This window comes from Diaporthe citri, assembly GCF_014595645.1.
Source record: "Diaporthe citri strain NFHF-8-4 chromosome Unknown scaffold_5, whole genome shotgun sequence".
NCBI lineage: Eukaryota > Fungi > Ascomycota > Sordariomycetes > Diaporthales > Diaporthaceae > Diaporthe > Diaporthe citri.
The window spans coordinates 3,908,382-3,934,442 of NW_025064850.1; the positions used below are offsets into that span (position 1 = coordinate 3,908,382).

Below are 26,061 nucleotides of genomic sequence, written 5' to 3' on the forward strand. Positions count from 1 at the left end.
GTGGGGCTATGAGGTGCGATGCAAAGGGGTGGAGGCAGCCGTTGATGGATGGCGCAGGTCTCGCAGACTGTGGCTCACAGGAAACGCTAATGTGCTGCAGCACTACCTGCATCTCTGAAGGACGAGCATTCATTACTCGGCTCTTGAAGCGGCAAACAGTCTCAAGTTGATCTCCTGGGATTTTTGTTTATTTTCAGACACACTTTCATGCTACCGGTGAACGTCATTGGGTGTTCTCAGGCACTAGACTATGAGCAAGCCAGCAACTGTACAACACGTCGAGCCAGGGTCGTATAGTTTGGGCTCGTCGGGGATGAGCACAAAGGAAGACTCGGATATTCCCACTTTTCATCACGAACCTCTGCAAGACCCACGCAACTACATCGGGCTGCTCCAGGTCCTCCTCGTTGATGATGCGCAAGCCATTGAAGGCATCGAGGTTCACTGCCAACTCACTGCGCGACGCTTCAATCCCAAAAAGAAATCGCCAATCCTCTTCAACACTGTGCGTGAGGAGGCCACGCCCTCGTACCATGCGATTTCCTATGTCTGGGGCAGCCTAGGCGACACAGTGACGATCCTCGTCAACGACCGGCGGATGCGAGTCCGGCGGAACTGCGAGTATGCTCCTAAGCAGTCGGCTTGTTACGGTGGCGCTCGCTACAGCTGGTGCGACGCTATCTGCATAGACCAGACGAACGACGATGAAAAGGGCCACCACGTCTACATGATGGGGGACATCTATCGGAATGCGCAGATTGTTCTCTTGTTCTCGCATGCGTCGGACCACACGCGCACGGTAGCCCGGTCCTAATCCATGCCTTTCGCACGCATGCAAGCACCATGGACAGCATCGCTGCGTCGGCTACCAACGATTGGTGCTCGCATAGTAGGAGCCTGCGGTCACTCTTCATGTCGCGGCCTGCGGACGAGTCCCCAAAATGGTCCAGTCTTGCCAGACGATGGGCAACGCAGGAGGACGACAACATGGACAGGCTAATCCCAGCTATGAAGAGATTTCTCGATCGAGGTTGCTTTTCGCGGACTTGGGTCTATCAGGAGGTTGTCCTTGGACGGCACATCGTCTTGTGTTGCGGGAGGACAAGGACACCGCTCTATTCACTCTACGGAATGCTCCTGGCCATGGAACACCTCAGATGCCTGAGCGACGAGATCATAGATAAATCCTGGCCACTTCTCCGCGCAGGTGCGTTCTTATGCTCAAGCAGTGAGAACGAGAGCCTGCAAACACTCATGGGTGACGTTCTACCTCTGGAGTGCGCTGACCCTAGGGACAAGGTCTACGCTGTCCTTTCCATGGTGAATTGGCGTCGTCGCCGTGAGGAGCCAATCTACCCGGATTACACGTCGAGTTCTCTTTCTCTGGCCAGCAAGGTGTTGGTCAGAATATTGCAGCAAGGCAGGACAATCCGTTTTGGTGTTGCTTGGGCACTACTCCGTATGATCTCCGACAATCTGCGCCTTTGCGACCCTGACAGTGGCCTCGCTCGTGCCATCAACTCCCGTCGGTTTTCCCCATTTTTCATGGACCGCGATTGGCCCTATCTTGGACTTTCGGCGCATCAGTGCCGCGTTCGGTCCTATTGGCGCTTCGCGGGCTTCCAGCTGGAAAGAAAGCTTGGAACCTGGGAAGTACAATTCATAAAAAATTGTCCAATTCCAGCCCTCAGTTTCCCATGCCCAAGAGGTTGACATGGTAAGGAATGGGTTCTTCGAAGCAGATCTTGCAATCATTTTGCCAGAGGTTGCTGAGCCAGGGGACTGGTGTTTGTTTTCTTGTTGGATTCCTGCAGATGACCCTAGTTCTCTGGTCCTCATAACGCGGCATGAATCTGGCAAATGTCAAGGAATCGTTGGAAAGGGATTGGGATGGCGAGAAGGTATGCGATGGCAATTTGTCAATTGGCGAAATGATCTCCTGGTGGAGTTCGGAAGCGAGGATCTCTTGGTCCTTTTCAATCAGGGCGGCTCTCTAAACGCCTTTTGCGACATTTCCGCATCACGGCTTAGCAGATTGGTGCTTGAGGAGATGGAAAATTCTCTGCGTACAGGAGTATGTGGCAGACCAAAGTCATCAGTCGCCTGGATTTCGAGATAGAATCATAGAAGCTCCTAAAGCAAGCCTCGATGATTTGACCGATTTACTGGGACTAATCACCTGCTGCTCTAAAGTTTCTCTTGTGATTCGACCGCTGTCAGTTCCGTAAGTCTCCAGGACATCTTCTGAGTCTTGTGTCACAAATTGAGCCCGGTATTACGATGCTCGATTGTAGATTGTAAACAAACAGAGGCTTCATATGGTATCAACAACAACATATGAACTTAGAAGCCTTGCTTTATCCGAGACACCATGATCACATTGTAGCACCTTGTAGTCACTCCACAGCGACAGTCTTAAGGCTCATGGTGCACAAGTCTCCTGGCTTGGATACTCTGAGTCATTTGTAAGTAGATTTTGTCGTCGCCGCCGACCCTTCAAGCCTTCAGGACTGTTTACATCTTCTAAATCATTCCAGAGGCTGTGTTCAATGCAATTTCTGGTGGGAAACCGTGCTTTGTCGGTCACTTGCACGAGGTTATCGTCGAAAAGAGTCTTGACTTTGTCCTCTGGAATGTCTCAGATTAATATTTTGAGAACCCATTCTGTAATGTCATCTAGCTATGAGATCCTTAAAACAAGATGATGGTATAGAATGGTTCTGGTCACCATTCGCTTGAAGAATATTCATTGTCAATGTTGTAGGCGCAGACAATAGCCATTTGCCTGAAGAAAAACGGTGGCCATCTGCCTTCACAGATGCTGCCTTGGATATTATACCCATCACTGGGTTTCTTACTAAAGTAGACTACTTATGAGTCTGACCGTTCAACCCGGAGGGAGAATCATGAGGCCACTTGACAAAGGGAGTAGGTGTGGTGATGGAGGGCCACGGCCGGGGTACGGTTTCTGCCGAGCAGGTATCAAAGTCGTTCACCCCACAATGTGTAGGAAGCGGCACCAAAGCACATGTAATGCATGAATAAACAGACACTGTAGGGCGTACTAAGTACATCCTCCATAAATGCCGACCCCATCAACCACACTTCAAAACCCGCAGCGGCTCTAGCGCGGGAAATTCAGTGATGCGCGCCTTGCCTATATGCCCGTCGCTGATGAGTGTGAATCGACTCACACAAGGATCCCAGAGGCGCCAACACTGTGTCGGTGCGGATGCCCGTTAGCGCTCGGGTGGAGAGGCACCGGCGGGGAAAGAGCTGCGAGTCCTCGGGAGCTGCCCTAGGAGGAACTTGGCCGGAAATATTCCCTAGGCTGGTATCATGTCACAGGTGGAACACGAGAAGGGCCTTTTAAATCGAAGCTTGTGTGTGTGTGTGTGTGTGTGTGATCAATATGATTTGAAAGAATCGCTATCAAGGCTCGCGTGCACTCGAGGTGACGGGCGGGGGGTATCTACCGAAATGCTAAGACTACCTAAACAAGATGCCAGGATGGATGCAGAGAAGGACCAACGCCGAGGATGACGGAACAGTTGTCTGTGTGTCCGTCTCCTCTGTGTGCGCCTTCAAACATGAACTCCTAGCTATGTGTAAAAAAGACAAGAAATAAGACAGAAAATCGCTCGCTTGATAAACCAAAACCATGATGATGCAAATATCCCCTCGAGTGTCCCTGTGATGAGGTGACAGATCCTAAACTCCATGTGTGTGATATGTTCTGTGTCTCCCTGTCCCTAACCGTCATCGCATATCCGAGCAAATGGGAAAAAAGAAGTGAATTCCAAAAGTACGATCCCGACTCTCTCCTAGCCGACACGGCTGTGTTGGAAAGAGTTCGGCTAGGCGGTTACAAGAAGGTGGCATCCTCGAATGTGCTTGCGAATTGTTGTCGCGGCGGTAGGCTTTGCTTTGGTTGCTTGGTTGGTGGTGCAAAGCCGCCGCCCAGCCGATGAGCGAGAGCGAGAATGAGTGAGTGGATGAAATGACCGAGCCCGCCCGAGGCCAGCCCAGGCTGGTGCGGGTGACACAGCCGACCCCAAAGCCTCGGAAGCTTAAGTTTGGGGTGTTTGATTGAAAGCAGGAAAGAAATCCCGATGGAGATCCGGCTGAAATGTGTAACCGTGTGGGGGAAGGGGAGGGCTCCTCCGCACCTCCGCAAGTCGCAGCCCGTTCCATCCCGATGGCTGGTCTTGGTCGCGCCGCGGCGCACACCGCCGCGTGCCAGCCCGGTTTGCCGAAAGGGTCGACAAGGGAGAGAGGTGAAATAGGCGAGGGCCAGATCCGGGTAACCCCAAATTGGCAGAGATCGACGCCAGGTCGCACCCGGTGGGTGAGTCTCGGCAGGCTGCGCGTGTTTCGTGGGGAACCAAGTCAGGTGTGTCGTCCTCCAGGCCAAAGCAGATGACCCAGTGGCTGATGACCTTTGCACGACACCACAACCAAGAACCGCGTGTGCGTCTTGTGTGGTGCCTTGGGTTTTGTCATCATCGCTGCTGCCTCCGCCAGAGGTGCATCGTAAAGTAAAAGGTGTAACGTCCGAAGAACAAGAAACAGGGTGGCGGTTGAATGAGAGCCCAGAAGATTAGGCAGATGCACCGCGGAATGGGGGCTTTCTGGATCCGTGGGGTGCCAACGGAGTGTCGGGTTGGGTCAAATAGAATTAGAACATGAGGATGTTGGGGGGTTTCACTGAAGGATGGACCCGATAAATGAGTAAGACTGCGATGACTGTCAGCAAGCAAGCTCCCATATCATCCGGAGTCATCTCTGGCGGCGACAGGGGATGCGAGGGTGGATTTGTGATCGGGTAAGATGGTGGGAGGCAATCTGCAGGCAAAAGGACCCTCGGGATCAAGGTGGTAGTTGTGCAACACTCGGCCCAGTACGGTGGGAAGTGAGTGCGAGGGGTGCAGGGCGTGGGCGAAGGGTGAGAGTGACAAATTTGGGAATGTGAGTAAGCTTATACGTACGCTGTACGAGTGCGTCCATCGCCACGGGAGGGAGGCTGCTGTCAGCAAGGCAGCCCGCCTCTCGAATCGGTGACTCCCTTACTCGACGGCCTCAGCGATGGGCGTCATGGCCGAGAGCTTGGATCGGGGGCTCGAGGCCTTCTTGGAGCTGGACTTGCGCTGCTTGTGGGCCTTCGCGGCCTGTCGCCTCTGCTCCTTCTCGGCCATGACGGAGCGCATGAGCTCCTGTTGGCGGAGGGCCTGCTCGCGCCTCATCTCCTCGAGCTCGGCGCCGCCCATGTGGCGGACTGGGGCGAGGCGTGGTGATGGGGTGCCGGATCCGTAGCTGGAGACCGAGTGCGTGTCCTCGTCGGCGAAGACGGGCTCTGAGAGGAAGAGCAGGTCCTCGTCCGAGATGTAGGATGTTGCGCGTGGCTGGTCGTTGCAGTGCTCGCCCAGCGAAACCCGCCGTGGCCAGCTTGGGAATGCGCAGGACTCGTCGAGGTATGAGTTGTGGTAGCCGCTCCGGCGCGATGGGATCTCCATGGCCGACGTGGAGCTGTATGACCCGTAGGACATTTTGTGTGTGTTTTTTGTGTGAGTGAGGAGCGTGCTTTGACGCGAGATTTTGGTGAGTAGGGCTGGTTCCGTTGACCAGCGAGGTCTCAAGGGCAGTGATGGCCTTGATATACCCCCTTTTGGAAACCAGAGTTGGTTGCGGCGCGGCGGTGGTGGTGTTGGCTGCGCGTGTAAGTGGGTGCAGCCGGTGTGCCTGTTTCTGGTGGCTTTGTTGATGTAAGTGAGCCGGGCTGGGGTGGCGCCTGTTGGTGTGGGCGTTTGGGTGTTGGGACGCTGTCACAACCGGTGAACAATGGTGTGCGTGGTATTTGAGGGTGGATGAGAAGACGAGTCGACGACGGCAAGCCGTGCAAAGGATGTTCGTGATGCTGTTGATTTATTATATCCACCATCCGGAGACCGAGAGTCAAGACCGCGGAGGGAGCCCCAGGATGATATATGAATCATCCACATGCTGGCTGCGCGTGTCCGAGGGAAGGCAACACAGGCTGGCAGGGCAGGGCAGAAGATGACAAGACAGGGGCAGGGATGCGGCAGCCTTGGAGGGACAAAGCACACGAGGTACGTACATGGCCTGTGTACAAACATTCCCACGGGTCCGGCGGGTTTCGGGGGATGGATTGGGATGGAATGGACGGATATGGGGGGAGGGCCTGGATGTCGCCTCCCAGCCGGGCCAGAACGAATGTAGCCCCCTTGTTTTCCGAGGTCTCAGAGGGTCTCGTTCCCAGTCCCTTGGTGCGGTGCGGTACGGGAGAGGTACATGTGTGCACATGTGCCATGACTCCCCCACGCTGTCGGGGCAGGTATCTCTACCTGCTGCTGTACCTGCCGTATTCTCCTTGCTGGGCCGTGCTGTGCTGTATTGTGGTAGCAGTAGCAAAGTGGCAGAGGCTGAGAAGGGGGGTCGGACGGCAGAAGCAAACAGCAGTCCAGGTCGCTATTTCGCGAGATTGTCACCCACCCATGCCTGCAGAAAGGCGGTCGGGAGGCGCAACGGTCTGTCAGGACTGTCATGTCTCTGCCTGCAGCGACTCTGACCGCCTCTGGCCAGCCTGCCAGCGCCTGCCCGACCGAGACCACCACCAGACATGGAGGGTGGTTGGACTTGTACACAGGTCGCAGGGGGTCTGCAGAGTCGAAAAAAGAACACCGCCCGGCACGCTGCCGGTAAACCTTCTTCTTCTTCTTCCCCCCCTTCCCCGTCGCCCGTTCGCCCCTTTCTCCTGCCCTACTCTGCTTCGTGCCGCATGCCGCCATAGCACACAGGCTTCCTCTTCCGGCGGCAATTCGTCCATGCCAGCCCTACCATTGGCCTGGAACCTCGCCAATCGCTCCCCGAACGTAGATCCCTCACACACTCACTCCCGCAGAGGCCCTTCCCCGGCTGCCGGCTCTCCCTTACCGTCGTCCCTTATTGCATCGCATCGCGTCCAGGCGTGCAGGCGTGCCAGGGGCGCGCCATCTCACCGCTCGAAACGTTTCCTTTTCTCCTTGGGGCATCCAGCTCCGCCGCCAGCAGGCCTGTTCCGGGGCATCAGACGCAAACAGCCGGGCTCGAGCAGACAAAGCTGAAACAAACACGCCCGTCCGCCCATTCGACTGGTCCCTCTCGACACATCACCACTCGTCTCGTTTTTTGCTTGGTCGTGACTGTGATTGCATGGTGCTTTCTGACTTTGCGGTTGGTCGTGTTGGTGTTTGCTTCTCCCCGGCGACGAAAAGGGGGAGGAGGGTATGATCTGCCGTCGTCTGTTGGCTGCGAACAACAGAATCCCATTCAGCTCGGGCCTAAATTAGGAAATAGGCTCGTGAAGGATTCCGAGTAAGAATAGGGCAGGACATGGCAGGACATGACAGGACATGACAGGGCGGGACGGGATAGGATGCGCAGGTCAAACGCCGACCCCAACTCCCAAGGCCCAAACAAAGCAGCAAGCCAGCTGCAGCCCGTCTGGTTGGGTGCAGACCGGACCGCAGCGAGCAAATCGCAACTAATTCGGCATCTCGAGTCTACACGTCTACAGTCTAGACCTACTGCCTAGAGTGACACGAAACTTTGTCTCGAGGCTTGCGGTACTCGTCCTACTCGTCCACGTCCTGGTCGCTCGTGCTTGCCCTCCGCCCTAGGCTTTCGTGACACGATGCCGTCGGTGCCTTGCCTTTCATTGCCTTGGTTGGACATGCCCGGCGACACGCACGCGAATGGGCAGTCAGGATGTCATCATCCCGCCGCCAACTTAGTCGTGTCCCTCCCAGGCTTCTCCGTCCAAGCGGCCTCGGCTGGGAGGCTGCACAGGATAGCCTCGGAAGGGCTGTTGTTCTTGTTTTCCCTTGCTCGCTGGGCGGGCCCATGGCCACTTCCAATGTACCTACTGCCTTTGCTGTGCCCTATGTACTGTATCTGCTGTAAACTGCTGCGTACGCGGGCCTGCAAGAGAGTTGCCAGCCCGGCAGGTCGTACCCTTGCCCAAAACGTGGGACAGATGCTGTACTCGGTCAGGTACATTGGAGCTTAAATTGATTGATTACGCCTGCCTGCGGAACCCTGCCCAGCCCGCCGCCTTTCTCCACGGTTTCGCCGCGCCGTCATCATTTTCTCCTCCTACCCCCTCCCTAAGCTCCACCGCCCCCCAGAGGCAAACCGGTTTCCTGGGGAAGAAAAGTGCGGAGGCGGATCAGTGATCACCCACGTTGCGCGCTGTGCGACCCTTCGGATCAGCCATGGTGATGGTAGCAACTGACTCAGATTTCCCATGATAACTTCACCGACAATATGCGTGTGCGACGGAACTTCTGAAGAGGCGGGCATGGCAAGTGCAATGCTGTGCCATGCCGTGCCATGCCAGTAATCAGATCTATCAAGGGCTCGTCTGCTTGGGAAAAGGGGCCGCCCTCATGTCAACTCCCGCCCGTCAATCTCGACTCGTCCCGCCCGCCCGCCCGTCTGGCAATAGGTCGCGTCGCGTTCCATCGCATCACATCGCCGTCAGCTTCGTAATTTCGCATCTTATTCCTCACCCCATCAGCCTCCGTGCGACGCTTGGGGAAGGCTATCCTCACTCTCACATAGACTCATCTCTGACATCAGCCGGGGTCAAGCTCAGAGCCTCCGGGCTCGACTCGGCCTGACAGGTTCACAGTCGGGTGCACGAGTCCAGACGCTTCGCAGGCTTCCGAAGGTCTAAGTGCCCATCATCGTGGCGGGGAAACTGAGTCGGGGCAAGGTCGAGATGAATCTTGTGTTCGGTTCGCACATCATCGTCATACCGCATCAGGGCATATTGCTCTCCCCCGCGAACTCTGCAACATCTGTGCCCACCCGTCCCATTTTTGCGGCATTCCCAAGATTCGATTGCCAGCGAGCTGGTGTGCTTGATATGCTGAGACCCCAGAAGGTCCTTTGGTCGTGTTGCGACAGACCACCCGGTACGAAGCTCCAAGCAGGGTACCAAGTATGTGGGCGCCCTGCCCATCTCATGTAGACAAATTTACTCCGGCCCGGGGCGGCTCAGGCAGGGCTGGGCAGGGCAGGGCAGGGCAGGGCAGGGCAGGGCAGGGCAGGGCAGGGCAGGGCAGGGCAGGGCAGGGCAGGGCAGGGCAGGGCAGGGCAGGGCAGGCAGGCAGGAAGGCATTGAAGGCAGGCACAGGCGCACAGGGCGGGTCAACCAACACGCATTCTGGCCGCAGTCCAAGGGCCGTCAGGGCCGTCGAGGCCCAACGACAAGCGAGCCAGGGAGGAGGGAGGGCCCCGTTGGCCTCGGCCGGCCGATTCTGGCTAAAAAAGGCTGACTTGGCTTCCCTGCATGGCCGCCAACGATCTATTCATGCGCCTGAATAGGGCTGGACTTGTATGTGTGTGCCAGCGAGGGGCATTTCAAACCCGTCGACTGCATTGTCCAGGCGGCACTTGCCCAAAGGACACGACAAGGTAAAAAAGGGCGGTGGTGATGATGAGCTAGCTGGCTACGTGCACGCTGCGCTGGCAATCCAGACCTGTGTCTTGCCCCACGCGCCCTCGCTCGTACTTTGGTTCCCTGATGGATGATGAGATGAGTTGTCTTGCGGCGTGGATGGAGCATTTGTGGAAGTTTGGGCCTGTGGCTGGCTGGCCTGGCGATGTTTCCCTCGGCCACACAGCACGGGTACCCGCGACGGGGCCGTGTCTCGACCTGATCCGAGCAATTCCGGGTAGCGGCGGAGTATTCCCGGAGAAAGGGGACTTCGGATGACAGGTTTCTGGCCGTCTCCCCATGAATACTGTAATACTCCCGACGCTTGCCTCAGTTTCACTCGGCCGAGCGCATGGATGGGATTCGAGAATCGAGAGGGGAGGGGCGCCGCTTGACTCGTCACGAATAAAACGCGGGAGGCTAGAAAACGCGAAGCTTGGGATGTCAGGATGTGCAATCCCCACGGCCGGCGCCAACCTTGCCTGGCCAGGAAGAGGAAGTGCTTTGCCCGCTGTGGTATTTTGACAGTAGACCCTCAGGACCCTCTGCACGGATGCGACCCGCCGCCGGCCATGGCCGGAGGGATCAACGTTGCCAATCGCCAACGCTCAAGCCAGGAGGTGATCACAGTCAAGCTGGTCAAGTCAAGCCCCGCAGATCGAACCCGGATGAGTCGAGATGGACCCAGATGCTGACTTCGTCGGGCTGGGGTTGTTTTATGGGGTGAGACACCCGCGATCTACGTGCCGTCGACGAGGGCCTGGATTTACAGGCCATGCACTCTAGAACTTCGGCCCGCGAGGCAGTCTCATACATTCCTCCATCTTCTTTCTTGCCTGGTTGCTTCCTGCGCCTCACGGTCGTAGATTTCCCGAGCCACATAGCGTTGCTGGTAATGACCTGAGACCCCAGAGGCACCGAGACCCGCCAAGGGAAAATACATGTACGAATTTTGCATGGTCGGGATATTGGCCTCATTCGGAAAAGTACATGATTGCTGCAAGAAAGCAAACTCTTCAGCTTTGGACTGACTCTTACAACGTAGATCCCGCCCAGCAAGGACCCTTGGTGCAGGAAGCAATCACGACGGAACAATGTCTGCAAAACAGGAGGCAGACCACCCGGCGACGTCATCAAAGTATGCGAATCCGGGGGGCAGGGGGCCACAAGCAGTTTGCCATGGCTCGCGGCAAACACAAGGCGTCGCTGAATGAATCAGTCATGCACCCGCCTCTGTTTCAATCTTTCTCCGCGGGTTCCAAGGTTGGGGGCCATGGATGCGCCCTCCATCCGTGGCCGGCAACGACTCAGGAATGGGGTGACCCATAGACGCCGACGAATCTCCACAAGCGAACTCGCACACACTATGACGGCAGGCCATGGACGACACGCTGCTGGCGTCGACAGAATTGGAATCTACACCCGAGATCTTGAAAGCTTGAGCTTTTTTCTTTCTTCCTTCTCGAGTTTTTCCTTTGACTTGTGGGGGCGTGCTCGAGCTCCAGCTCGAGCCTCTTTTTTCGAATTTGCCTCTCTGATGTCAGTTCGAACCTTGTGGCACCGATCGGGCAAGGGGCTGCATCGTGAACATGCTTCTAGAAGGACGCCCGGAAGCAGCCCAAGGCTCGTGCGATGCTGCTGCTGCTGCATGCCTTGGAGGCATCCAACGTTGTTTGACCGCCTGCAGGGACACGCGATGTCTTCAAAATCTCACTTCCGACCAGCCAACATGAATCTGTTGGCTGGCAGGCACCCCCTTGGCGTACCGCCGTGTTCCTTCGGTCATGGTCCGGGAGAGACTTCACCTTGCTCTCGGTGACTTCGAGATTTTGCCCTGTGCACATCCTTTTATCCCGCTATCAACTTCCACCTCGGGGTCTGTCTGAAGACACGCGTGGGGGTGGAGACCTCCACAGATACCATGGCAGATCCTCAGCCGATACACACTGATAGATCCTACGGGATAATGGATTACGGGTGGCCGCCCCCAAACGCCTCGGCGCCAACACCGGGAAATCTGGAAAACCACATCGCGTCAAATTTTCGTCCCGCCGCGCCATAGTGTTCTGTACACCAAGAAGTAACGGCTGCGGTGGGGATTCCGGACGAAATCCTCCCCTCCCCTCCCACCAAGACATTGGATCTCGGGTAGTTACTGATGCACGCGGATGGAGATCACATACTGTTTCAACCGTCTTCCCATCCACATCGCCCTCTTGTTTCAGAGCGACGACGACCCGGTGACTGCGACATGTATGATGGGAGCTTTCCTGCCCTATCCCGTTTCGTGGAGGCTGGCAGGCGCATGTTTCACATGCCAGGAGCTACTCGCACTCGTGGGGCGGTGAGCAAGTGTGTAATAGCCCCAGCTGCTACGTAGTACACGCCTACTGTAGGTTGGCTGGCTCAGCAAGTAGGCACCGGGCCTTCGGCCATCCTCCGTGGACCGGAGCCTGGGATTTACGGCCGCCTCTGCTTGTATGCTGTCGTGTCCCCCACCCCAACTCAACTCATCCCGCTCAATCCAGGCTTCCGGGCAGGTAGGTGGCTGACTGCCGTGGCGCGGGGCCTTGCGTGGCTGTGATTGTGTGGTTCACCTGACCGACCCCCACGACCTACCCTCGAGGCCATCTCGAGGCCTTGCCTTGTGACTCAAGCGGCCTCTCTTAACGTTGGGCCTTGATAGCTGAGGTGCCGACCTAAATCGGGGCCACGGGAGACAAGTGTCTCAGTAAATCCAGGCTTTTGGCGACCAAGGCTGCATCACATGCTGGATCGGTTCCCCTGCTCAAAGCCTGGGAGAAGTATGTACTCGACCATCAGGGACCAATATGTTGGCAAATAATGCAGTCCACCTATCGAGATTCTGGAAACCCGATCAGATCGATCCAAGACCACGTCTACGTGACTCAACAGTTCGGTGTCAGGCACACTCCGCCAAATGCAAAGTTGCTTGGGCTATGCAGTGTGCGGTGGTGATTCGTGGAAATACCACTTGGCCCGGAGTCTGCCTTTCTGGGAGGTGCTGGTTTAGGAAGACGCGTCACTTTCGAATGCAAGACTTGCACGCTGCTCGAGCCTGAATCATATGTGTTTGTCTCTGCCGCGGAAAAATCATCCGGTGCAAGCCAGCGATGTCCAGTCGACTTGCCAGGCAGCCAGTTGATGTGCCGGCAGCGGCAATGGACTGTTCACTTTTGATTCGTAGCAATTCGGGCAAAGTTGGGAGGCGTCAGTCTTGAAGGTCAGCAAAGCCTTTCACAAGTTCATGGCTACCTTTTGGCCGCGGGAAACCGACATGAGCGCAAGCTGGTGGACCACGATTTCATCTTCCCACGAGGAGGCCTGAAAGCGGTGGTGGAATGGGCGGCCGGGAGTTCACACAGAGTTAGCCTTGTAAGTATCGCGCTCGCGGAGGACTGCTGCCGAGCTCACAAAGCAAAGCGGATCGTGCTGCTCCATTTTGGGACTGATACCCTCCCGGGCGCTCGCGCGAGGGGATTCCGAGTTCCTGATGTTGTTGAGCGCAGTTTTCAACCATGGCTATGCCACAGCAATTGCATCGGACAGTACACGCTGCGCCAACTACAAGCGTAAGATGATGAAAGAGTGATAGTCACCTTAGTGCACTCGGAGTGAACTGTGATGTATGTGGAGCTGCCGCACGATGGGCCCGAGTTTGAGTGAGCAGGCGTGTTTGTGAGGTCGAAGGAGTCGCGCCTCGTCCTGGGGAAGGGGGAAACGGAGAGTATGATGGATATCGAGGCCTTCGACTGAAGCCCATCCCCGCCAAGGTATCAAATGTCACGACTCTCACTCGCTGAAGAGAGCGTGTCACTTGGGAGAAACACATGGCATGGCCGAGGACGGCTTCATACCTCACTACGTCAGCAAGACATGGGACGTAGATGAGCACCAGGTTGGCCCTAATCAAATGCCAATATCACCCTTGGACTACGAGTGGGAAGAGGGATAGTCGAAGCGCCGTATCCCCTAAACCAGTCTATCCCACCCCATGTTGACGGATTTCCAGTTCGCGGAACAATCAGGTTCTGGGCACTGTTACGGAAGCAATTGTAGTCCACTGGGAGTATTTGAGATGGGCAGGCTGTGGGCTGGTAACCAGTTTTGTCTCTGGCAGAACTTCTCTTGTTGCTGTCTCTCTGACATCCACCAGTGGTGGAGGCTGTTTCGTGATCTCGTAAGCCTGGTGTCCTTGGAATGACTTCTTGTGACCGTTTGCATGTGCTAGATGTCATACTTGCATACTTGATCCTCAAGGAGACTTGGCACGCACACATATGTTGTCGTGATGGTGCCCAAGCCGTGAAACAGGGACGTCAGCGGCAATTGTGTCTGCACTGATTCCGCAGCTTCACTATGTCTTCCGATGATGAGAGCCACGACCATACCTATAGATGATTCGAGCTAAACAAATGAAGTCTTGAAAAGCACAGGCTCATCCCGACTACGCCGCCGGTCACGTAAACTCTGGCAGTCGATCCGATCCAAAGCGTTTTGTTTTAAATGGCAGACCAGAAACCGTAACCCAAACTCCGTACTCCGTGCAGATGATCTCGTCGAACCATGAATTCTTCTTCTCGCCCCAGACCGGAGAGAGCGCTTCACACCGTCTAGCTCCTCAGGGCCTCCAGCCTGTTCCTCATCTGGTCCATGGTAGCCTCCATGTCCTCCTCCTCGTCCCCCTCGACCGCCGTCGCGGGCTGGGCGGGCTCCTCGATCTTCTGCGGCGGTGGGCTGGGGAGCTGGCCTGTCTTCTCCATCTTCCCTTTGAGGATCTCGCCCAGGACCTTGTCGACCTCGCCCTCGGCCTCCTCATCCTCGCCCAGCAGGGTGTCGTCCTCGGGCAGGGTCTCCTCGACCATCTCCTCGATCACGCCAGCCTTCATCAGCTCGACGCTCAGGTCCCGCATGGTCCCCGCCAGCTCGGGCAGCTTTATGAGGGTGTTTACGTCCTTCATGATTCCGACCGACGCCCGGATGGAGCCCTCGATCTTTCGCACGGCAAAGGCTTCGTTGACCTGCATCTGCACCGAGTTGAGCTGGGCCTTGGAGGTGACCAGGCGGGCGGACGACTTGCGGGCGCGGATGAGCTCGCGCGCAAAGTCGCGCGCGTCCTTCTCGGCCTGTTTCCTGCGCGAGGGGTCCTTCTGGGCGCGCTTGTCGGCCTGCACGATGAGGTTCTTGGCCTTGGTCTCGAGCTGCTTGGCTTGGGCGATGTCGCGGTCGAGCTTGCGCATGTTCTGGCGGAGGAGCATGTTACATTTTCGTACCTGAGATAGCGGCCCAGGTCAGCAAACACGTTGTGGGAAGAGAGGCGAGGCAGTAGGGGCTCGACATGTTGCGGCTGCGGCCTTGGTTGGGCTGACCGGGCTGGACTGACTTGTGCCGAGGGATCTGGCTTCGCGAAGAGGCCTCTTAACGTCTCCATGTCTGGAGACGGATCTGGATTAGGATCTGGAGCTGCCCTGAAGAGCGCAGGGGCGTGTTGCGGCAGCGATGGTCTGGGGATGGCGGTTGTCACGTTTGGGATAACGGTGCAGCCGCCCGTAGGCTAGATGGGGGTCGACGCAGGAGAGTTGACGTAGTGCCGGTGGGTCAATTGGCCGGCATGGGAATTACGTGAGCAGCAGGGCCGACAGGTCGTGGCCCAATGCGTCGGACGGTTTGCGTTGCGGCTCTGTTAGCGCCCGTCTTCTGGCAGGGCTACCTCTAACTACCTAGGTAGCAGGCTAGGACCCTCGGTCTTACACCTGCCAAACCTGGCATGTCCATCTTCACCAGACTTTGGAAGGTCAGATCCCTCTATATAACTAGATCCTTGATCATTCATATCCCTTAGGCATTTCCAACTTCTTAATGAGGTGTTATACAGTCCATGAAAGGATATAAAGAACACTTCGTGGTCAAAACTTGACTTTGGGTGCATAATAACCAACCTTGAGTCCTGCATGTAGCAACAGTAGCAAGATGCGGCTGGCTTAGCTAACCAGGTCTGACAACGGCGCTGATGCTTCACCCAGCGCTCACAGCCTGGTGCTGATGGGACCGCTCGTAAACCTTGTAATGCCTGTGATACGGTCTGCGTTGCCACCTCACATGGGGAAAAGAAAAAAGCTCTCGCCACTCAGTTGCCATGCCACTCCTGCAGCAACTCACCAAAACCTTGCTTTCCCCTGCAGGTCCTTCAGCTTGCAAGGCGGTTCTCCCAATTTTTTCAGCAATGCGTTCGAGTTGTGTAGCCCGGTGGTCTGGCTGGTGTAGATATAGAACTGCAAGGCAGAAAAGCCAGACTTGACGGCACTCTCCAAAGTAAGCACTAGGCAGTTCAAGTCCGGCAGAGTTGGGTGAACATCTTGCTCCTTTTCACCTGGACGCTCTGCCTCCACACTCTGCGTTTGGAGAATCGATCGACCTTCATTGACTCCGTCTTGTTCTCTTGTAGATTTGGATCTTTTGACGGCGTTTGGTCTTTCTGCCTCCGTGGTGCAGTTTGTCACCTTTACTGGAGAATTGCTGAGGAAGAGTTTTGAAATACACGACTCTGTTGCTGGCCTGCCAAATGCCCTCAACGTCCAGAAGGTCTACCAGGAACTTGCTATGCTCAGCTCGTCGCTACAGAATTTCAGCGACGTGGATCATGATGTCAGCACAATCGACTGAGAAATATGAAAAGATATTGATTCTGTTAGGATGCTAGCCAGCACCTGCGAACCGACTGTGAGAAGTTGTTGGATTTCGTAGGCAAGCTTAGGGTCAAAGATGGACGGGGTCGCCGGATCAAGAGCCTCAAGGCTTCATTCACAGCTCTTCAAAAGGATGGTGAGATCAAGCATCTGGAAAAGAGGCTGGCTGAGACAGAGAGGCAGATCACACTCTGCCTCTGCCATATGTCCAGGTAACCAAATTCTAAAAATATCAGACTCTTTTGTATCCAAACATCCCACTGACTGCTTCGGCAAGCTATTCCCATATTCGTCACACGGAAGCTTTACAAAATCTGCAGCAGAATGCTGCTGCACTCGCTCTTGACCAACATGCCAGGTTCAATTCGCCTGCATCTTCCTTGGAACACATCAAAACCATCATCACCACACAACTCCAACCACATTCAACCAGGAGCCCAGAGCTTCCTCCATTGAGGTACATTGAAGACGTCCGAGACCTCATGGCTAAGCTAGCATTTTCAGAACGGGATATGACCAGGGAACAAGAAATATTGAGGAATCTGTCCTGCGAACACCATTTAGACAGGTACCAGTCTACCACCCCGGCACACGAGAGAAGACATCCTCTTGGGCATTTCATCCCGCGAATACGTCAAGCGAGGGTAAACGGCTAGTTCAGTGGTTGCGACAAGGCTAAGGTGTTTCCTAGATCACTGGTAAGCCTGTATCTGGAAAGCCAACTTTGATGAAGTTCCTTTGCGACGATCCTCAGACAGTCACGGCTTTGTAAGAATGAACCTGCAATAAAAAGTTGGCAATCGACAGCTACTATTTCTGGTTGTCCGGATCATCGATGTAGTAGCCGCAACAGGGACTTTTCCGTTCCTTGTTGCATGGTATTTTTAAACGATGCACAGAACTCATCCAGAATGTCTGCCCTGCAAGATGGGCAGCTGTCCGTCGGGACACTACATTGAGAGCCAAGAGGGTCACTGGACCCTGGATCAACTCTTGACTGCTATCTCGTCTATCTCTAGCCTCTCGCAGCTTGCGACAAGATTCTGCATCTTTGTCGATGGCCTTGGCGAGTATGCCGGCGATCATGTGGAGATATGCAACACCATACAGAAACTGGGCACAAGATGTCAAGACATGCGGTAAAGCTCTGTGTATCCAGTAGACCATGGAACAACTTTGAAAACGCATTTGGGGGAGGCCAAGAACTTCTCAAAATGCATCAGCTTACAAGGGGTGATATCTACGAATATGCACATGCCAGGCTTTCTGAGCCACTGGGCTTGGACAAGTATTGCAGCCAACACCTGCCTCGCCGATTCTTTGATCAACCTGATTCTACAACATGCAGAAGGGGTTTTCATCTGGGTCTTTCTTGTTACTAAGGAGATTCAAGAAAGCATGAGCAATCATGACAGACTAGAGGACCTTTTCCAAAGGGTTGAGGGCTTCCCTCCGGGTCTGGGCGAATTCTTCCAGAACATACTGAAATCAGTAGACCCCTTCTACCACACGAAAATGTCAACAGCACTTCAACTCGTTCTAATAGCCGCACTACCTTTACAATTACCCATCTACTATTTTCGCGAGCGATTACTCACAGATCCAAACTAGGCTTTGACCTTACCAATATTTCAACCAAACGAGGAGGTTGCTGAAAAACGCTGCAAGATGATTGAAAAATGTCTAAGAGGGTGGTGCAAGGGCCTTCTTGAAGTGCAAAAGTACAACGGGCTGGACGTGCATTTTCTGCATCGCACGGTCCGTGACTTCCTGCAAACTCCAATGATGGTGGCATTCCTGAAGGCGAAGGCACCTGTCAACTTTTCTGCCAACTTGGCCATCATGAAAGCCCACACGGCTTGGATAAAAACCGCACATTCTACGACAAACCAGAAAGGGTGCAGTATTAATATTATGATTTCGATACATTAAATTACCTTTGTCGACCTTGTTTCACAGCTTGTTAAGAGGGACTAGCCCCCGGCAGGCCTCTTCGCCATGAACGACCACCCTGACATCGTCCTGGTAGAACTGTGCACAAGTGCATGACACAAGGCGAAGAAAGCCATTAACAGCACCAGCAACAGCTCCGCCGCGATAAAGGTCATGCTAGTAATCGCGAATAAGGACACGTCTGTTTAACATTTCATCAAGTGAACCTGCGTGTCTCGAATCTTTACCATCAACTACTGCCGCCAAGATCATTGTCCAACACGATTTGCAACAAGATTTCATCTCAAGGAAAGTCCGCCGCGTCTGAGGCGATAACTTTGTCTGCATCCACCTGAACATGATGAGCAACTTGGATTGAATTGAGCTTCTGTGCTGGAAACACCACGACTGATACTGAGAAGTGCATGTATTGTGGGGAATCCTGAATGGTTGGGGGCTATGGTAGGTGACCTGTCAAGGCTGAGCCGTAGAGCAGACGGCCGCATGGTCATTCAGCATCGCGCTCCATAGCCTCCTGAATCCAACGCGATCTCTCCCTCCCCAGCTTCTTCAGTTCTTCGTCCGGCAGCTCGTTGAGCTGGAGGTAAATATGAGGGCTCGGCACGTGGCGACCCTTCTCGAACCCAGGACGCGCAAGGAGCCTGTACATCCAGTCCTTGACATGAGGGAACTCGTCGATCTGGGATAGGCCACTGTACTCTGCAACGCGTCATCAGTTAGTGTCTCGCATATGGACACCATTTAGTGGAAAATATTTACTGTACGCGGTGGTCCATGGCCAAATAGCAATGTCGGCGATGGTAAGGTGATCACCAACGAGGTATCCGGATGTATTGTCGGCAAGGGCCTTGTCCATAGTGCGGTAGAGACGGCGCGTTTCGTTGACGTAGCGGTTCAAGGCGTATGGATAGTCGCCGACAGCGGACACTGTGTTTATCTCAGGTTAGTGACGCCTTTACCTTCATCACCACGGGCCAGTGATGCAATTGTAGCATATCTGGAGACATACTCTCAAAGTGGCTTGCCTGGCCTTGCATGGGGCCGAGGCCGCTCACCTGCCAAAAGAGCTGGTGAATGCCCCTGGTAAGAGATTGTCCTCACTTCAACATTTAAGGATGGGAAGATAATGGAATTTACCCAGCTTGTCATCTGCCAGTACTCTTTGCTGCCATGAGGATACGAGATCTTGTGGTCCTTGTCGTACCGGTCCACGAGATACTGCAAGATGGCGCCACTTTCCCAGATCTTGAGGTCGTGGCCACTCTCGTCCGTGTCAACGATGGCTGGGATTTTCCCGTTTGGATTAAGGCTTAAGAACCACTCCTCTTTCTGCTCGTGTTCAAAGAGCTTAATTGCGCGTACCTACAAACGGACTGCGTCAGGTTTTCACGATCTCTATTTGCCTTTTTTCTCAGGATCTGGAGCGCTGATACAAGGATATCATACGTTGTACTTCAAGCCCAGTTCTTCCAGCGCAATGGAAATCTTGAGTGGGTTGGGAGTGGCTTCACAGTAGAGCGTGATCATCTCCTCTGTGCTCATGGTGGGTGAAGGTGAGTACGCCGTTGGCGCAATGAAGTGGACAGAGCCAAAGCTGTGCAGCGTTTAGGCCGTGCAGAAGGAAGCCAATAATGAGGTCGCAAGTCGTGATAACTCTACTTTTCAAGTCTTGACCCTTCTCATTCATGGGCGGGCATTGCTTCATATTTATACGCACTCCCTTCCCCATGATTCTATCGAGCTCGCAAGCTGAGCGACCGTGCGACCATACATACGTCACGATCCATCTTGCCCTGCATCTAGACAGCGAAGCGATCGCAAGTCTCTCGGATTTGACGTTGCCTTAAAAGGATCATGGTGTCTCCAGAGCAGCTTAGGAAAACCGGACTCTGTTTGCACCTGGTTGGCTCCCTACACGGAATGCATACGACTATCTTTGGTTCAGTCGCCGAAAAAGGTCAATGGTGTATCGGAAATGGCAAGGATCGAGAGATCTTACGGCCGCGATGGTGGCTACTGACGAGTCACGGTCGGATCATGGTGGTATGATTATCAAGCATTTGCCCGCGCTGTTGATTTGAAATCACATATCTAAGGTGTCCAGCTTGGGAAAGCTTACCAATTCCTCTTGCTTAATAGCTGCTGTCGATTAAAGACAAGTGTGCCAGAGTAAGTCCCTTGGCAAAAATTCTATACTATCATGTAAAATCAACTAAATCTCTATTACTATATAAATTCATTTAGTATAAAGTGTATATAGTTTTAGCAAATAATTTTGTTGATCATGGGTAGCAGTGAGGGAAGTTTTGCCAAGGGATCTACTTGAGTATTCTGGCACACTTGTGTCCAATCGACAATGGCATTATAAATCGTTTTCTGAGCTAATTTCTCACATGGCCTTTGCTAGCATCAGACTTCCGGCGCCTTCTGAACGCCCTTCATTCGAAACTTGGTCTTTGTCTCTGTCTCTCGTTCAGTTGCATTTGACAACAGCTGATGATGGAGGAGCCCTCAAAGAAGAGACGCCTCCTCTTCTTGCCTGCTAGTGATGGCAATCCTACTTCACGTCGAACCCGCAGCAAGTCGCTCGACTCCAGGATCCGTCGCCATCTCATGGTCGACATTGGCAAGTCCCGAAGAAAGCCGTCGAAGGACCTCCAATTCGTCACCTTAGTATGGCCCCTGGCAGAAACTTCAAAGACGCAACCGAGCACTCGCAGAGGTGAAGACTCGACGAGTCGAGATGATGACCATCTAAAAGCTCCTACGAAGGATTTGGTCGCACCAGACACTGCTGCAACATACACTGCACCATACGCGATGTCGCCTATCTTATATACATTATCTGCTTTTGAGAGGGAATGGGGAGAGGATTGCTTCTCGGCGTATGGATTCACTCTGATTATGGTTGCGGGAAAGAATGCGATGGGCTCCGGTGAAGATACCCAAGCCTTGCGTCGATTCGATTATTCACCCCTTGCTAAAGATTAGGACACAGCTTTCTCGACAAACACCTTCTGGTTCCCCTTCGCCTTCAGAAAATCGGCCTTCCTTCAGCACTACCAACAGATTTTCACCTCACCTGATGTTCTTATCCCGTTATACCGGAGATCAGCCAGGGAGCTCCGGTCTCTGGCGTTGGAGCGCTCCCTCGAAACTATTCAGTGCGTCGAGTCCAGGCTGGCCAGCTCCAATGCGAGCAGCGCGACGTCTGAAAGTGTCATCAACGCCGTGTTGGCACTGGTCTGCTACAATGTAAGCCTCCAATTATGGCGAGCCGTTTCTTAAGCATGAGGCTGAAGTTGAGTCAGTTTACCACCCTGGAATTCGACCAAGCGATGATCCATGTCAAGGGCATGTGGATGGTGATTGCGGCAAGAGGTGGCATCTCTACCTTGCAGGCCAACCAGGACCTGATGCTCATGATTTCATGGTATGGCTCAGCGACACGAATTCCGTCCTTTTTAAATGGAATTTGTTGTACAAATACTGAAAAGTCACTCAGGGTGGACATTACGGCAGCATTGCTGCACGACACAAATCCACTGTTTCCGCTATCCGCAAACATGGCCAGCGCCAGCGTATTCCATCGCCCGGGCTTGGAGATGCTGCCAGCTCCACTTGTCAGCGTCATCAACGATGAGAACACGCAAGGTGTGCGATTCACGAGCGTGATGTCCTGTATAGGTGACCTGAATGCGCTCGCTACACTGCTCCGGGTCGAGCTGGCGACCAAAGGTGATGCCATCTGGGATGATGAAGAGCAAATGGGTTTGCTGATAAACCCGGTCGCTCACCACTTGCTCGACCAACAACCAACAAGATTATCGGAGCCGACGGCGCGTTGTGACGTTGTTTCGGAGGCGCTCCGTCTTGGGGCCCTTATTTGGATCATACGGGTGAAGCGAAGGTGTTGCTCTTATCCCGGGACTGCTCAAGCACGTATCTCAACGTTGCTCATGATGCTATCGAGTCTCGATACGATAGATGTCTGGAACAGCAGTCCCGATCTACAAACCGTCCGCATTTGGCTCCTCGTTCTCTGCAGCATCAGTGGACCCAGTGATCAAGACGACGCAAACTCGATCAGGATGATAGCCAGCGACATGAGAGAACAGAGGTCGGTCTCGTGGGAAGGAATCATGTCAAATATCCGCCGAATGCCCTGGATCGACATATTTGAGCGTCCGTGTGCCAAACTCGGGCAACGGCTTGTGAAGGACTACCTATGAACACCGGCTTCAGCGGCTCCGTCAGTGCTCCGCTAATGACACTTTGAGGGCTACTGTTAAGGCGAGAATATGATGATCATGCAGTTGGTGCTTGTGTACCCGAACCGTAAGCGTTGGGAAACAAGAAAAAAACAATTCTCCCTAGCTCCCTCATTCACCATAATCGAATCTCGGTCGACTGGCTCGCGCTCCATCGCATAGCCGTGTCAACTTCATACGACTACCGTCATTCCCAAGGAAATCGGCGAGGATAATAACCAAGAATGGTGTTGTTCAGAAATCCACGCCACTCCGACACCCACACAAGTCTTACAAATCTCGGACAGATGGAAGATTCCCAACCCGATCAAGTGGCGGCCACACATTCAGGCAACGAGAAGCCCGACTTTCGCTGAGCGGTCACCCACATTTCTATTGAATCTCTGTGCGCGTGCTATTCCTACAGCACTGCAGTAGGAACTGTCGCGCGCCACGTTTTTCGGCTGGCTGGGTCAGCACTGCGGATAACTCTCGGCGTGCCCTCAGCTCAGTACTTATGGGACATGGCGTTCTTTATCTCGTGGCACACCTTTTCGGCCTCCTGTCAAGCGGCTGTCGCTCTTGATCTCCCTCCCTCTTGCTTCCGGCCACGACTCTAGGCACCGAGTTTCCACACAGGCCTCAATGTAACGGATTATCTCATAGAGTGGGAGACAGCCCGGCTCATCCATGATTTTATAATTCAAATACAGTGCTAATTTATGCACAAGAAGCTGTGCATGGAGCAGACCGGCTGCATACTCGTTGTCCTCGACATGCTCGCCTTCGTATGACTCGAATGTCATCTGACCTTCTTTCTTGAGTTTGATCACAGACTTTTCAAATTCGTTGATGTGCTTAAAGGCCTCCGTCTGTATTTGAGAGGAGATATGTTCCTGCGTGTCCTCGACACCAGAGGCAGCTGACAAGAAACGCGTGACCATCCAGGTGAAAGGAGCCTCGTACTCGCTGGACTCATAAATATTGGCACAATTAAACAATAGAGGTTATTGAGAATAGGGCATAGAGCCATTGGGCCTCTACTATTCATACTTAAGTATCTCTTGCAATGTGGAACGTATTAGCGGCAGCCAGATGGCAATACATGTATGAAAGCACCAAACGTAGAAAACGAGAGTAGGTTAGAGCTTGCTTTCTGAACCTTCGTGTCTTGTCAACACCGTGTAGTTAATGACATCGTTCTCAACCTGGCAGCAGATCCATGCCAGACTGTGAGCGTGCCACGTGAGCTTCCTCCAACTGCGGAAGAAGTCCATGCTCATGTCTAATCAAGAGGTGAGCGGGAATTGATGTTCTGTGCTCTGACTGCCTAGGCAGTGAGTACTGCAGGTGCGTTATGGACATAGGGAACTGAGTACACTACCTAGGTATGTAGCAAGTTCTTTTGGCGGATATCTCTGTGAGATAAACTAGTATTATAATCCTTTCGGTTTCCGTGCATACTGTGTCGTGCAGGAGCTGGACTACCTACAGTAACAAGAAAATGCTTACAAGTGTTGGAGTGGTATGTGATCCAGCCTTACGCACCTACCTAGGCGCGCAGTCTGAGATCTTTCATCGCCTGTGGCCTACCAGCCCTGTGGGACAGCCCTGCTAAAAGACTGGGAGACGATGATTCAATCTGTGACTGGGCGGCAGACGGATGCCTGTGACCTGCGTAGCGGTGTGGGGTTTGGGGGCGCCGGGGCCAGGGTCCTGCCGTGTAAGAATGCGTAGCTCCAGGGGCCTCAGATCTCCGTGGTTCTGAGAAATTCCATGAGCTTGAGCTGATTGTGTCACTGGGTGTGCGCACCCCAGCCTCACGCCCAAGCTGCCTTTCCTTGTTCCTCAAAGCTCCTAGTTCTGAAAGCAAACATTCTCTCGACAACACCACGTTTTGGCTCTGAAATATCTTCAGGCAGTCAATCCAGCCCAACAATCCTGCACTCTTCCTTTTACTTGCATCTCTACCAACGGCCCGTTTGCTCCATTCGATCCGTTTGAATCTGGGCCATACCCCGCGTTTGCCTCATCAGAGCTCCCCTCCCCCCTCCCATCAGCCTAACGACATCAGTCCCCACCCACCCGTCAAAATCCTGGACAAACCAAACGACAAGCCAGACGACAAACGCCGGGCCACTCCTGCAGCTCCCGCAAAACTTCCCCCAAGCTACTCTTCCTGATCCCTAATCCACATACTCACTTTGCGACACTCGCTGTAATTCCACAACAAAACACACAATGGCCACCACCGCAACTCCCGAGGGTAAGTTTAGCCCTCGTCCATCTCCTCTGCCACCAGCTGCCGTAGCACTTCCAGCCCCCTTGCTCCGCCGCCTTGTGGCTAGGCAGCACTCCCACACTGCGCAGCAACCTGCGTCATCGCGTGCTCTGTTGCGTGACCCAGCCGGATCTTGCCTTGCTGACACGCGCTCGCGCCCAATCCTGCAGTTCTCTGGGCACAACGCTCTTCCAGCACCGATGCCGAGAAGAACTTCGTCTACCTGACCATCACCGTCCCCGACGTGCCCAAGGAGAGCTTCAAGCTCGATCTCAAGCCCTCCGGTCTGACCTTCACCGGCCACTCCGACACCCTCAAGAAGACCTACCACCTGGAGCTCGAGTTCTACGCCGAGATCGACGAGAAGGCCACCAAGGTCAACCACACGGGCAAGAATGTCGAGCTGAAGCTGCAGAAGAAGGAGCTCAACGAGGCCTACTGGCCCCGCCTGCTCAAGGAGGCCAAGAAGGTTCACTTCCTCCGGACCGACTTCGACAAGTGGGTCGACGAGGACGAGCAGAACGAGGCCGCCGAGGAGGACCTGTCGCAGTTCGGCGGTGGCATGGGTAAGCAAACCCCGGTGTTGGCACCGGCCCCTCCGTTTGTTTGAAGCCCGCACAGCTAACACCACGTCTCACTCACAGGAGGCTTGCCTGGCATGGGTGGTAAGTCAAAGATGCAACCTCACACCTGATCGATTCGATCCGGCCGCCACTCCGCCGTCCTCATACCGCGACTACCATATTGCAATAAAGAATATAAAGCTGACCAACTTTCTAGGCGCTGGCGGCGACTTCGGCGGCATCGACTTCTCTAAGCTCGGCGGCGGTGCCGGACTGGGCGGCGAGGACGAGGAGGAAGAGGACGACGACGAGGACGACGACGATATGCCCGCTCTGGAGGGCGAGGAGGGCGACAAGACCGAGGCGAAGACCGAGGCAAAGCCCGCCGAGGCGTCCAAGCCCGCTGCCTGATTCGTCAAGTAAGCAAGCACCATCAATCCGGCATCGGCTGCCAGCCATGACGGGGACGTCGTGAGGAGGTAATGGTTTCTCGCATATGAAGAGAGTACGCACGGGATGTCTGCGGAATTATTTCGGTTCGGGACTGCCGGAGTTGGTCAGAGAGGAATATGGCGGCTGTCAAAAACTCCTGCAAAACCTGGCGGGTTGAAACTCGCATCACCCGGTACGACACAATACAGATGAAGATGAGCCTTACGAATCCCAGATAATGATGGCCAGACTGGTTTGGCCCCGTATTTTTCTCCGCCTCCTGCTTTCCCCCTTTTGATTCCCGGGGCATTTATTCACTGCCTTTGCTGTGTCAAATGCACCCATCGCTTGCAACGGCCATTCTGGGCCAGCTATG

General features: G+C 54.3%; 6 protein-coding genes across 6 annotated transcripts; 3 read left to right on the forward strand and 3 right to left on the reverse strand.

The window, feature by feature from the left end:
• Positions 1 to 313: 313 nt before the first annotated feature.
• INS49_011678 (uncharacterized protein) lies at positions 314 to 814 on the forward strand (the record flags this gene model as incomplete). Its single annotated transcript, XM_043172389.1, has 1 exon — positions 314 to 814. One exon carries the CDS (start codon positions 314 to 316, stop codon positions 812 to 814), a length of 501 nt encoding a protein of 166 aa, XP_043024134.1.
• Positions 815 to 5,066: 4,252 nt separating this feature from the next.
• On the reverse strand, positions 5,067 to 5,546 carry INS49_011679 (uncharacterized protein; the record flags this gene model as incomplete). Its single annotated transcript, XM_043172390.1, has 1 exon — positions 5,067 to 5,546. The coding sequence occupies one exon, from the start codon at positions 5,544 to 5,546 to the stop codon at positions 5,067 to 5,069; it is 480 nt and encodes a 159-aa protein (XP_043024135.1).
• Positions 5,547 to 14,133: 8,587 nt separating this feature from the next.
• Positions 14,134 to 14,951, reverse strand: INS49_011680 (uncharacterized protein; the record flags this gene model as incomplete). The annotated part of the gene is made up of 2 exons (XM_043172391.1): positions 14,134 to 14,793; positions 14,904 to 14,951. 2 exons carry the CDS (start codon positions 14,949 to 14,951, stop codon positions 14,134 to 14,136), a joined length of 708 nt encoding a protein of 235 aa, XP_043024136.1.
• A 3,695-nt stretch (positions 14,952 to 18,646) lies between these two features.
• Positions 18,647 to 19,701, reverse strand: INS49_011681 (uncharacterized protein; the record flags this gene model as incomplete). Its single annotated transcript, XM_043172392.1, has 5 exons — positions 18,647 to 18,858; positions 18,919 to 19,086; positions 19,169 to 19,226; positions 19,297 to 19,521; positions 19,606 to 19,701. The coding sequence occupies 5 exons, from the start codon at positions 19,699 to 19,701 to the stop codon at positions 18,647 to 18,649; spliced, it is 759 nt and encodes a 252-aa protein (XP_043024137.1).
• A 957-nt stretch (positions 19,702 to 20,658) lies between these two features.
• Positions 20,659 to 22,254, forward strand: INS49_011682 (uncharacterized protein; the record flags this gene model as incomplete). The annotated part of the gene is made up of 5 exons (XM_043172393.1): positions 20,659 to 21,094; positions 21,158 to 21,414; positions 21,471 to 21,592; positions 21,665 to 21,813; positions 22,208 to 22,254. The coding sequence occupies 5 exons, from the start codon at positions 20,659 to 20,661 to the stop codon at positions 22,252 to 22,254; spliced, it is 1,011 nt and encodes a 336-aa protein (XP_043024138.1).
• Positions 22,255 to 24,650: 2,396 nt separating this feature from the next.
• INS49_011683 (uncharacterized protein) lies at positions 24,651 to 25,664 on the forward strand (the record flags this gene model as incomplete). The annotated part of the gene is made up of 4 exons (XM_043172394.1): positions 24,651 to 24,675; positions 24,861 to 25,256; positions 25,335 to 25,355; positions 25,471 to 25,664. The coding sequence occupies 4 exons, from the start codon at positions 24,651 to 24,653 to the stop codon at positions 25,662 to 25,664; spliced, it is 636 nt and encodes a 211-aa protein (XP_043024139.1).
• Between the last annotated feature and the right edge of the window lie 397 nt (positions 25,665 to 26,061).